Source organism: Cibotium barometz, chromosome 3 (genome assembly GCF_041138505.1).
Source record: "Cibotium barometz isolate CiBa-2024 chromosome 3, ASM4113850v1, whole genome shotgun sequence".
In the NCBI taxonomy this organism is placed as follows: domain Eukaryota; kingdom Viridiplantae; phylum Streptophyta; class Polypodiopsida; order Cyatheales; family Cibotiaceae; genus Cibotium; species Cibotium barometz.
In genome coordinates, this window is record NC_141048.1 from 64,435,312 (window position 1) to 64,448,058 (window position 12,747).

The following is a 12,747-nucleotide window of genomic DNA, read 5'->3' on the forward strand; positions in this document are numbered from 1 at the left end:
ATATATATGTATGTATGTATGTATGTATTCACGTCTCGTTCTTGTTATTTTCTAGCAATTTTGGGCACCCAAATTGAACCTCCAGCCCATTCTATGTGGAAAACATTACTCACACGATGCCCAACCTATAAAAAATCCACCCTTTTCAATACAAGTATGAATGACTTCAAAAACCAAGGTGCTTGTCCATTCTTTATTAAAATCAATGTGAACACCTTAAAATACTTGCTTCTAAGCCTTTGTTCACGTGTGGATCCTTCCCAAAGAACACCATGGCTGGCCCAGGTGGTTTCCAACACGGGAAAAGCCTTGCATGTGTATCCTTTCGAATGTGGTCTGTGCTCGAGCACTTTTGCAAAATTCCAGGGTGCCTGAAACCTTGTACTTGATAATCCAAGCTTGTACAACAAATCAAAAAATTTAAAGCACGTGTCCTGGTCATTTCCATATTGTTTCCACACATGACCAAATGACCACACACAAGTGACCATTTTGATTTGTGTGTGCACGGGAATGTGGCAATATGCGACCATAGACAGACCACAAAAACTTGTATACTAACAACAGCAAGATATATAGGCCCGACATGCAGTAGATAGAAAGCCAATGACATGCTCATGCTATCATATCTAAGCCACACACTTCCAAAATCTTGAAATAACATGTTACTACTTGTTTAACATTGATATTCATTCTCAACTTAAAGCATAGAGTTTCTGAGAAATAGGTGAGTTTCAGCCTTTTATAAAGACTTTCAACAAAGGCAACATTCCAGTTTCAGGATGCAGTAACAAAGCCAAGAACAATGTCATCCACAGAGGGTAAAATCAAGACCAATACCTTAAAAACTGGAGCTTCTATGTCTTCGACATCAAGTGAGTCTTTTGTGTGATCGGCAAGAGGCCCAAATAGTTGTGCTTTGAATACTGGCGACCTAGCTGCAAGAACAAGCCTGTGAGCTCGAAAAGTCTCTGACCCAACAGTGAATGTGATGTCTGTGTTCTCTCCATCATCCAATAGAGCACCAAACTGCTCGCCTATGTTTGATTCCGGCACCGGAATTGAATACAACCTGGGACCTTGAGTAGAAGATACCACAACACCAACTGTGCAACTGATAGAAAGACTGTCATTTTTTAGATAGTCAGAGGTTTCCAACCCTGCACGTCTAAAGAATCGCTTGTAGCCCCTGCAGAGCATTGCAGTTGTCACGTACCAAAGATTCTACCAAAGCAGGATAATTTGAAAAATGTACTAAGAAGGTAATGAGAAGACAAAAAAACAAACTGTCTTCACAGCCTAAACAATAAGCAAGCAACCTCTTCTCCCAAGAGAGAAATGAATAAACAACCTTCATGTAAAGCCTCTAAAACAAACAAATACCAGTCTGGTTGTCAGAAAAACACCAGCAATCTTACTCAAATAGCACAACAACTATTTTTTGAAATTTTATTAATCCATCATCAAGAATTTTTGATTTTTTAAAAATTTGAAACAGCCTTGCACAGGACTTCGTTACGGGCTGTAAATCTTCATAAGAGTATAATATATCAAACCTTACAAATTGAGAGAATAATTGCACTTATTTAACGACAAACAAATACAAGCAAAGAAAACACTAGACAAATTTTTGCAAAGTATACAAGAACCTAAGAAGAAGAAAAAACAAATGAAAATTTAATGATCCAGAGTTTAGCAAGTTATAATTTAAATCAGAAAACTCATAGGGAGGGAGGGAGGGGATTGGGGAAATGGGGGGGAAGAAAGAGAGTAATTAAGCCTCTTATCAGCCAAGCAATACTTATATTCTCATCAGCACCCAAGTAAAAGTTGCTCACTGGGTTTCGAGAGAGACCGGACACTTGGGTGGCTTACTAAGAAAAAGCAAATAGATAAGAATTCAATAGGAGAGAGCTGAGTGTGCACAGAAAAACTAACAGAAATTGCTACCAACCTCTAAACCAAATAAATATAAAACAGTGTTCTTGAGAAATTACAAGAATCAAGCACTCATTTTGGAGGCAAGCAATCCTCCTGTGAAAGTTCTGAAATGAAAACCATAACAATCTTCTAGTGCAAAAGACCAAATAGAGAGCAAGCAATGATGAGCACCAAAAAAAGAAAGCATAGTCATGTCCTTACCACATGCTGCCTCTGTATTTCAGGGTGTAAGGGCCGCTTTCAAGAGCACGGTCAAAATGGCTGTGTACTTTGTGCTTACCCTTGCCGCTCTGGTCGAGAAGAGTTAACTCAAAGAGAGCACGGACATCTGTGCCCTCGCTGGCTAAGGCTATGAAGACGGAGACGTAGAGGGACTGGTCTTCCTGGTTCTTTCCATCAGGGTAGAAGTAGACGGCCCACTGGTAGCCGCCAACGGAGAAAGTGTCGCTGGCGATGTACTTACTGATGCCCATGCCCTTGGCAAGCGAGTAGCCATGAATGGTGAAATGATGGGAGCCGTTGATAGTTTCGGTGACGGAGCGGGACCTCGTAGGAGCTGCTGCAGAGGAAGAAGACGGTGCCGACGGGGCCTCTGGTAATGGTGCGCCGACCGCGGGATCGAACAGGGCCATAAGCTTCGAAATCTCAGCAAAGACATCCAAAAGAAACCTTGACAGGCATGATAAAGCAGGACATGGCCATCAGCAGGCACGCCGAACCGTAGCGCGCAGATCAGAAGAAACCCTAGCGCGCAGATCAGAAGAAACCCTAGCGCGCAGATCAGGCAAAACCCCAGCTCAAAGGAATCCACGCATATCGGAAGAGACCTAGCACGCTTGAAACAGGAAAATAGACTTCAACGTGCACGCCGAATGACCTTCTAGCAAAATAGACGAAACCCTGCAGGAAAATGCCCTTCACGCAGACAGTGCTGTTTGCTATGGCGATTGCGTGGAAAGTGTGAAAAGTTCTAATGTCCGGACGGCTACCATAATTGCCTTCGCAAGCAGGACTCATGAGAGATGAGGTTGTACTCTTCACATTACATTTCAAACCGGAGGTGGGCGGGCGGCCGGGCAAGGCGGCTAACTTCTCTTCACATTACATTTCAAACCACAGGGCATGTGATATATGAGATTCTCTCTCTCTTCAAGTCTCTCTGTCGATTGGTCTCTCTAGATCAAAAAAAGTCAACGTAAAGCAACTCCGTCTCCGGGTGTGTGTGTGTGTGTGTGTGTGTGTGTGTGTGAAAGAGGACATTCTCACTACCTTTCTGCCACCCACCGTCGGGTAGAAATGGCTAGTGGAATTGCCCTTGGGATGACATGAACCCACCTGGGTTCAAGTCTCTCCGTCTCGATTGGTCTCTCTAGATCAAAAAAGTCGACGTAAAGCGACTCCGTCTCCGTCTCTCTCTCTTCTAAGCATTCACAACTCGTTCATATGAATACCCAAGCATTCAGAGCTAGATACCCAAGCATTCAGAGCTACCAAAGGTATCTTCAACACCTCCCAATCGTAGTGCCACCCAAGTATTCGCATGTCTACCAAAAACAGGCATGTCTAGCAAGGCCTTCACTCACTAGTGCCAACAAGTCATTGCACATAGGCAACTAGGAAATAATTGCCATCAAGATCTTCACGCGACAAAGCTAGGCCATCAAAAAGCCACATAGAGTTGCCCACGTATTTCACAAAGCCTCCTAAGCTTCCATCTGCAATCATGGCAATTATAGAAATAGTCGTTCATTTGCAATTTTCCTATGTCACCAAACTTTAGAATACACTTGTTGAGATGTAGATTCTCAAAATCCTTAATTTATCCGTCTCATTGCAAGGATTCTTGAGTTTGAAACTCAATCAATATTTTGATGAGTTTCAACATCACCCTTAGATCAAATTGTTGAACATACAGTGGGCTGATGAAGGATTGTGTTTGTCAATTGATGTTGTGTTTAATCAATTTAGCAAATGCACTTTATTGGATAACACAAATCTATAAACAAATGTTGAAGATGTTGGTTTCTTGAGTTCACATAAGTATAAATCACCTTGAGTTTCAATGGGTCAAGTTCCTATAATTTGCATCGATAGGATTAAGATTCATATGTCCCATTGGTTTTGTTTTTATTGTGTACTTGATAATATAGTATGACAAACCAATAGTTGTGACTCTTTGAATGTTCATATGAGCTTGCCACAACAACAATACTTCAGCATGATATGGAACAACATTTACATGTTCAATAGATAGTATGTAGTACAACCATCTTTGAGTGTTTTGATCTAATGTTGGTGTCATTTCTAAATGAATTGAAAATGCAAATCTATATCAATATTTAATTATACCATCAGTTGTTTAAAAACTACAAGATTTTCTACATGTATGCATTTGGTTCGTTTTAACAAGATTGTGTGTCTTTTTCTAAATTGATGGCAATAATATCTAAGTAAGTAATGTTAACATATTATTTGGTTAGCAACAATGTCAATGTCACATTCATCAATCTAAAGCATTACATGTGCATGTCTTAAATCTGAATTCAGAATTGCATATCTAATCAATAAATATTTGTTGACACGTCTCAATATTTTTTCTCGAATAGTATATACTTGGACAAGAATTACCTCAATTTAACTTCAAGCAATATTGCACATTCTACAAGGAAGTCTCTCCAAGTAAACTCTAGATTGTATGTCTCGGCAATGAATTCAATGTGGTCAATCCGCAACCCAACAAGAACTTGAAACCTCATCAACTGTCATGGCCAAGAACTTGAAACCTCGTCAACTATCATGGCCAAGAAGTTGAAACATCATCAGTTGCTGCTGTCACGATCAATAAAATATTCACTATTGTCCATCTACCATTGTAATGAATTAAACTTGAATAATAAATTGCAGGACATGCTTCATCACATGCTCTTTAGACATGGATGGGTCTTTATGTTTCAAAGAATCTGTATCTCTTTGCATGTCTTCTCAGAGCTCCTGTGGTACTACTTGCGATTGCTGAAGCTTAACATAAGCAATAAATATGGCTTATAGAGTGTGAATACATAAAACCATGCACTTATATGCATTCGTAAAGTACACATTGAAAATAACTTTCCATTCCATTATATGCATTCGTAAGTACACATTGAAAATAACTTTCCATTCAATTATATGCATCGTGCCCAAATGGAAATAGGATTGGGAATAGCATTTATGTAGTTAATTATGTTCTTCTTGAAAAGCCATCTAATCTTATTCTTCTTGATAGGACATCTAATCTTGAAGTGTTTTGATAGATTTAGAGAGATATCAATTATTGAAAGCATATGAGCTTGAATGTGCTTGCTTGCAATGTTTTTTTAGGATCATTGAATGTGCTTGCTTGCAATGTTTTTTTAGGATCATTGAATGTGTACCTTTGAAAGGTCATTGACTTACATATCCAATCAACATGCTTTTCTTTCATTGAAGGATAAACATGGATTTGATCATTCATAAGCTCAATGAGAAAATTGAGGAACTAGAGCTTATGGGTACCAAATTATTATTGGTCACCACCATGTAAACATGTGTTTTCCACAATCGGTACAATAATTTAACTTCATGGTGAATTTTACACGAACAATAAGTTTCATCAATTGGTTCCCAAGATAAAAAAGATGGCTGCAGTGTTCTCTTCTTTCACATATGTTTGCGTGAAGTCTTGTTTCTAATCATGTAGGTCTTACTAAACGTTTTCTATGCCTACGAAACATTAGTGTGCTACTCAGGTGAGAAATTGTAATGTTCAAATGTGTTCCATAAGATCTTATTTCTAAAGTTGGATGTTTCATTATGAATTTTCATGAAAATCAAGAATAGGAGAAGATTTTCATAGTGCACCTGAAATCCTAACTTTTCTTCTTGTGTGTTCAATTTCAAAGCAAAGATAATAATTTCCAATTGTTCAAATGCAAAACTGTACTAAAACAAATCAAAAAGATATAAATAATGAAGGAAACTAGTACTTGACCCGCGCACTACTACAGCTTGTGCACTACCCTCTTGGTACTATCATGTGGGTAGAGAGGAGCCCTCAGATCTCCCATATGGCTAGAGGAGCTCTCATACCTACCACGGTAGATATGGGATTAGTTTTCAGCATTGTTGCTACCACCTATAGTGCTTCCACGAGGTAGCTCTCCCCCTCTCTTGCCACCACAAACACCCTCAAGCTGTGCTCTCCTCCTACCATGTGGTAAAATAGAGAGCATGTGGTAGGAGAGAGTACGCAAGTCATGGACCCGTGCATAGAAACAAAACTCAACAATCACCTCAAAATAATATTTTAATTATACTATGTACCAACTTGTGAGCTTATATTTGAATGTGAGTGAGTACATATGTGATAACACACTGATAGTTTGAGATGTGCATATGTTTTGTTGGGATGAACACTCCTATAAATATGTATGTGTACATGTGTGTGCACATTTATATACTCATACTCATGTTGCTTAATTAGACTCCTATTACCATTTTTCGTACATATGATCTAATCCCCACCCTAGCTTAGAGAAGTCACACTACATATGGCCAGGGGCCCACTTTTATAATGGAAGCCGTCCATATAAGGCTTGTATATAGACGAGAATAAGATTTGGGCACCCCATAAGTGTGGGCAATTAGGCAAAGCCCACTTGTATATAAGTGATTTATGGGAGTGTGTAAATGCATTCTTGAGTAATACAATCTATGATTTTGGGAGCTTCTCCATTCTTGCTTATCTTGTGATTTATTGTCTCTTTCTGACTTCCATGTCCTGCATGTCTATTGCTATGGAGTCTTGTTAGCTTACTTGCATATACTAGTGGGAGTGTGAGTGTGTGTGCATGATTCTTGCCTTGAGATTAGCTAGTTGTGGAATGTGATTGAGAGAGAGAGAGAGAGAGTAAAGAGAAAGAGTTCTAGCTTCCCTCTCTTGTGTGATCAGATTACAAGAGTCCAAGCATTTGGATTACAAGTGTGAGTAAAGAGAAAGCTTTATAGCTTCCCTCTCTTGTGTGATTGGATCATTAGGAACTTTTAACTTGTGGTCAAATTCTTGATTTTTGGGTGTTTAATACTTGATGCTTGATTTTTAGGCGTTTTATTGATGGCATTAAGCTATTAATTAGAGTTTCAATCACCCTAGGGAGTGGAAGAGGACCTAGAATTGATTTAACCACCCTAGTGGCACCAGATTCCACTTCAAAAGTAGACCAAGAGTCCTTCATAATAGAGGGTAAGAAATCAAGATTAAGCCCAATCCAGCTTCCAGACACAAAAATGGCCAAACAAGAATGAAGAGCCTCTATAAGGGAGTCATTGGAAGGAGTCGAAAGTCCCTAAGCCAACGAATGAGAGAAGGGCCATGAGTGAATAAGCAAGACCAATAACCCAAGGACCAACGTAGCATACGTGTTACAATGTTACGGCTTCCACATGATAGCCCAAGTTTAAGTTTATATAGACGCGAACGGGATTCTCTTAGAGAGAGGACCATTAATGTCATCATTGCATGGAATCAAGTTAGAGATCTTGGACAACATGAGAGTTACAGAATCAAGAAATGAGGACCATGACTTTTATATAGATTCTCAAGGAGACATGTATGTCCCTATACAGAACTTAGAGGGTGTCATACCATTAGCCATGGTAGTTGAAGCTGAGAGACCCTAGAGAGTTCAGGAGGCTGCAAAAGCTCCAACTGAACCAATCAAGTCTCTCTAAATAAAAAATATAACTTCTTTCTAAGGAGAGTCACAAATAACACGGGAGAAACAACACAGTATGAGGATGCCTATGGTAATTTCTATAGCATGACCAGTGAATATAGGGACCTGGATGGATCATTCTGTCTCCCCAAGGTTCCCATGGTTAGGAGGTGTTACCATAAAGCTGTAGACTAAACCACGTATTTTGACAAGGCCAATACCACCTTTCTCCCAAATATTGCTCAAGTGTGGCAAGAGAAACTAAAGGGTCTAAGTAAGGGGGATGTACTTAAGAGTCTAAGCAAGGGGGATACATCTCACCCCCACACAACTGACCAAGGACAAGAAGCTTTAAGGAGCAAACAATTGAAGGATCTCCCAAGTAGAAAAAACTTCAAAACCCAGTAGTCTAGAGGTTGGGCATGACTTCTTTGAATCCAAAGAAGAACCAATGTGTAAACAAGAAGGTGGGGCTGACTTCCTTCCATTGTAGACCCATGATCAGGGAGGAGCATCAAGCTTCATTAGAGGCTAGACCCAGGCAAAGGGAATCAGTGCCACATGAAAGACCCAAAAGTACCCTAATAGAACCCATTATACCTATTCCCCTAAAATCAGGAGCTAGGAAGCCCTAACAAAAACATAGTGTTCTAAGCACACCAATAATTAGTGGGATACCAGTCTATAGATACCCCATGACACATACAACAGTTGTGCCTCTAGAAAATCAATGAGGAATATCGTTAGGGGCACAAGTCTATAGGGTTACAAAATCATCTTCTTGTTTACTAATATCTCCTAGAGACAAGCCAACATATGTACCTACCATGACTCTTGAACCTATCATTGAACTAATGGAAGAGGAAGCTCATGCTCATATTCTGGAGGAAGTGAGAAAAGTTATAGACACCATTCTATTGGTGGTTAGACTAATAAGAGGAATGACAATGGAAGATGAACATAACCATGCGAGGATAAGAGTCTCAATGAAAGATATCAAGGAAGACATAGAGCTAGCATCTACCCACGAGAATCGAGTTCTGTGAAGAGAATGGAAACAACATGATGCTAATTGTGTCGTTACCTCGATTCTAGAGACTCTGGAAATAGACCATGTTCCACCAAGGAAAGGAGAGTTGAAAATGAAGAAAAAATCTTCCCATGAAGCCACAACACTACCATTCAAAGGCTTCAATACATGCCTTAAGCCTAGCAGCACCTTTGAAAGCGAGGACATGGAGGAGGAAGAGATTAAGTCCAAAGGCTTTGCTTGGACTTCCTTGCAAACAAGGAGACAATATCTAGACTTACCTTATTGGATATAGGAGCAGGTAGAAAGTTAATGTCATATTGAGTCTCATTAGGTAAGCCTACCCTTGATCCAACGAAGTCTCAGGCCTTTATAATGAATGTAAGGGTGGACAAGTCGCACTAAAGCAGGTATGGATGCCCAAAAAGCAAGATAAGGGGAAGGCTAAGATAGAGCACACATGAACCATGGAAGAACAGGAGTAGGTAGAAAATCCAAGAACTCTTTATTAGCTTAGCATAGAATCCCAACTCCTTTACCTGTTGAACCACCATCTAATGAGTACAATGTCATCTCTTGTATATCTCTGCATCCCAAAGGTCTCAAAGTTGCTGATGTGTTTACAAAGTGCTTTCATGTTTTGAATTGTGCTTTTCTTTTAAGATTGTAGGCATATTTGTAATAGATCTCTCCGCATGGCACTTACAAATCCATCTACACATAAGATAGGAAAAGTTATTATTACATACTTTTAGGGATTTGTGAATCCTTCAGCCTCTGCAAATCGCTATCAATCAAAATATCCAAAATCTATGCTTTGTGGTTATTTGGCAACGAGCTAGCTGCCAAGCTGTATAGCCTATCCTCTGTCAAACAATCCGGTTTCTTGTCCCAATTAACTTGCACTAGTCGTCTACAACACAACACCTACACTGTAACATTAAAACCATAAATGTTATTGCCTACGAAATAGACAGAGGAAATAGTGTAGGATTTCTTACTTAAAGAAAACTTCCCCTTGTGCAGGGTTCACAATCACCCGCCAGCTGCCTCTTTTAGCATGCCTCCACTTTCTTTCATCTTTATAAAATGTTGTTCTCCATCTCTCTTTATAAAATGCTGTTCTCCATCTCTCTTTAAAATCTTGCAGGCAAACTATCTACTAGGGGGTCAATATCTCAGGTAGCTGTGAGGTACTCATCCTATTATTCATAAATTGCAACATTAGTAGGTGATATGCAAATGTTTATCATATATTGCAAGTGTCTAAAGATTGAAGGTTTACTTGGAATACTATTTGGGAAAGTTCCGAAAGCTCGCAGTTATACCAAGATGGGCGGCCCCTTTTTTTTGTCTCAAGGCATGCTTATCCATCCATGGCTTGTTTATCTCTCTAGTGTGCTTCATAATTGTTTCTTTGTTTGCCAGCCCAAGTGCCTTAATGAGGCACACTTTGTCCACAAGGGAAGAAGTAACATAGCCCACTTCATTCATCATGGTAACAAAATTCAAGGTTATGATGAAAGATTGAAATATAGTACGTCGAATATTCCTAATTCAAAGAGTCGAATATTCCTAATTCAAAGAGTCTTAAAACATATGTTCTCTTACTTTTTTAAGTGAGCGATCACTGTGAGAACCTCCCCCTCACCATCCTCATTGAATTCAATAAGGATAGCATCAACACAAGGATGTCTTGATGTAACATTATTGAATGTTACAATTAGATAGATTAGTCCCAAAACTATTTTATAAAATAAAAGACCGCATTTATTAATCTTCTCTATCCATAGTAGGCAGTTTAAGTAGACTCACATTTTAAGTAGGCAGTTTAAGTAGACTCACATTTATTAATCTTCTCTATCCATAGTAGGCAGTTTAAGTAGACTCACATTTATTAATCTTCTCTATCCATAGTAGGCAGTTTAATCTTCTCTATCCATAGTAGTAGGCAGTTTAATCTTCTCTATCCATAGTAGGCAGTTTAATCTTCTCTATCCATAGTAGTAGGCAGTTTAATCTTCTCTATCCATAGTAGGCAGTTTAATCTTCTCTATCCATAGTAGGCAATTTAAGTAGACTCACGTTTATTAATCTCCTCTATCCATGCCACAACTCGATGATTGCCATCCCACACATACAACATGTTGCTCATGAATTCCCACTCTATGCCTTTGATCATATTCTCGAACTCCTCGGTTTTCAATTGCCAGATGTCATCCCATGCAATAACTTCATCCTGAGTCACTTCTCTAAACAGGATTATGGGATAAGGAGATGGAGTAAATGAACCTGAATCTATCAGCAACATAGCCATTCGTATAAAATTCCCTTGCCAGCTTCTTGTACCTAAACTGCACAAGGGAATTCGGTACAAGTCAGCACAAGGGAATAGGTGGCAAAGGAGTGGATTTCACCACCTATAATGCATGCACACACACGCGTTATGCTTGGTAATCCAAAAGATACCTTATGTAAGATTTGATAAAAAGTGGTTAACAATTACCTTCACTCTGTTAAGACTATCTTGTAGTAGTTCTAATCACAAACAAGTTGTAGGAGTCACCATGAAACTCTCTTCATTCTCGCCTTCTTTTTCAATTCCCTTGTCCATCTCTCTTTCCTTAGTTTCTTTAATGATTTTTGAAGAAGCACATTTCTTTGAAGACTTAGCAACTTGACTTGGATTCCTTCGAGGAGGACTCTAATCATCATCTTCCTCTTACACTTTCTTCCTCTTCTTAGTACTTGTCACTTCTTGGCTTTGTTGCCTGGTAGATGTGCTCTCTTTACAAGTTTTGGACGCTTTGCATGTGGGGTTTTCTTTGATGTGTTTGTAACAATCTAAACACTGACATATACAAGACAGATTGCTCTCAAAAAAATCACTAAAAAGGAGCATAATTGGAAAGGTGGAGAGAGATAAAATAAGACTTACACAATCTTTGGTTGGCCACACAATGATGTATCCGTTGGTTTGATTTAACTTGTTGATATCACCATCTTCAAGGGGAAAAGGAAGAGGAACTTCTCCCACTTTAACATCTTCTATCGACACGCCAACGTGACCATGCGACAAAGCAATTTCATAGACAGTATCCACGGTGGGTCTACATGCAAAACGGTCCCAGTAGCTACCTTGGTATCACTGAACATCAAGGATACTTGTGTCCCTCTTTGGAATTGAGGAGACGTCATGAGGAGCAACACAGAAGGACAATAAACAAGAAAGAAAGAGTCCTAAAAGATACAAGAAAGCAAAAGATAAAAATAGGGCAAAAAAGCAATGGATATAAATAGAGGGATAGATATAAATAGAGAAAAAAATATTAAATTAGAAAAATCAGGTTTTTGAAAGAAGAGAAAGAAGGAACAAACAAAGAAGAAGAGAAAAAATAATAATAAAAAGAGGATAGAAAAAGGTATATATATATATATATATATATATATAGAGAGAGAGAGAGAGAGAGAGAGAGAGAGAGAGAGAGGAAAAAATCAAGTGAAGAAAGAGTTGGTGAGAGAGAGAAAGAGAGAAAGCTTAGGATTTAGAAAAGTAGAGAATCTGTGTGTGTGTGTGTGAGAGAGAGAGAGAGAGAGAGAGAGTGTGTGTGTGTGTGTGTGTGTGAGAGAGAGAGAGAGAGAGAGAGAGAGAGAGAGAGGAAAAAATCAAGTGAAGAAAGAGTTGGTGAGAGAGAGAAAGAGAGAAAGCTTAGGATTTAGAAAAGTAGAGAATCTGTGTGTGTGTGTGTGTGTGAGAGAGAGAGAGAGAGAGAGAGAGAGAGAGAGAGAGAGAGAGTGTGTGTGTGTGTGTGTGTGCGAGAGAGAGAGAGAGAGAGAGAGAGAGAGAGAGAGGGGACAAGGGTGTGTGAGAGTGTTTTTAAAGAAAGGGAAAGAATTTTGCTTTTAAGGAGAGGGAAAAGAAAAAAAGTTTTGCTTTGGGAAGGAAAAGAAAGCTCTTTTGAAAAGAGAGAGCGTGTTTTGTTTGGGGGAGGGTAGGAAAGCGTTTTATTTTGGGGGGAGGAAGAGAGCGCTTTGTTTTTTTTG

General features: G+C 39.2%; 1 protein-coding gene across 1 annotated transcript in view; it reads right to left on the reverse strand.

Moving 5' to 3' along the window:
• The window catches only part of LOC147640395 (BTB/POZ and MATH domain-containing protein 1-like), a 62,846-nt gene extending 59,901 nt beyond the window's left edge, over positions 1 to 2,945 (reverse strand). Inside the window, exons 1-2 of the mRNA XM_086780102.1 lie at positions 2,143 to 2,945; positions 841 to 1,189 (exon numbers count right to left, since the gene is read on the reverse strand). Of these exons, the coding sequence (XP_086636228.1) occupies positions 841 to 1,189; positions 2,143 to 2,573 (780 nt within the window). The 5' untranslated portion in view covers positions 2,574 to 2,945. The remainder of the gene's footprint in view (positions 1 to 840; positions 1,190 to 2,142) is intronic.
• Between the last annotated feature and the right edge of the window lie 9,802 nt (positions 2,946 to 12,747).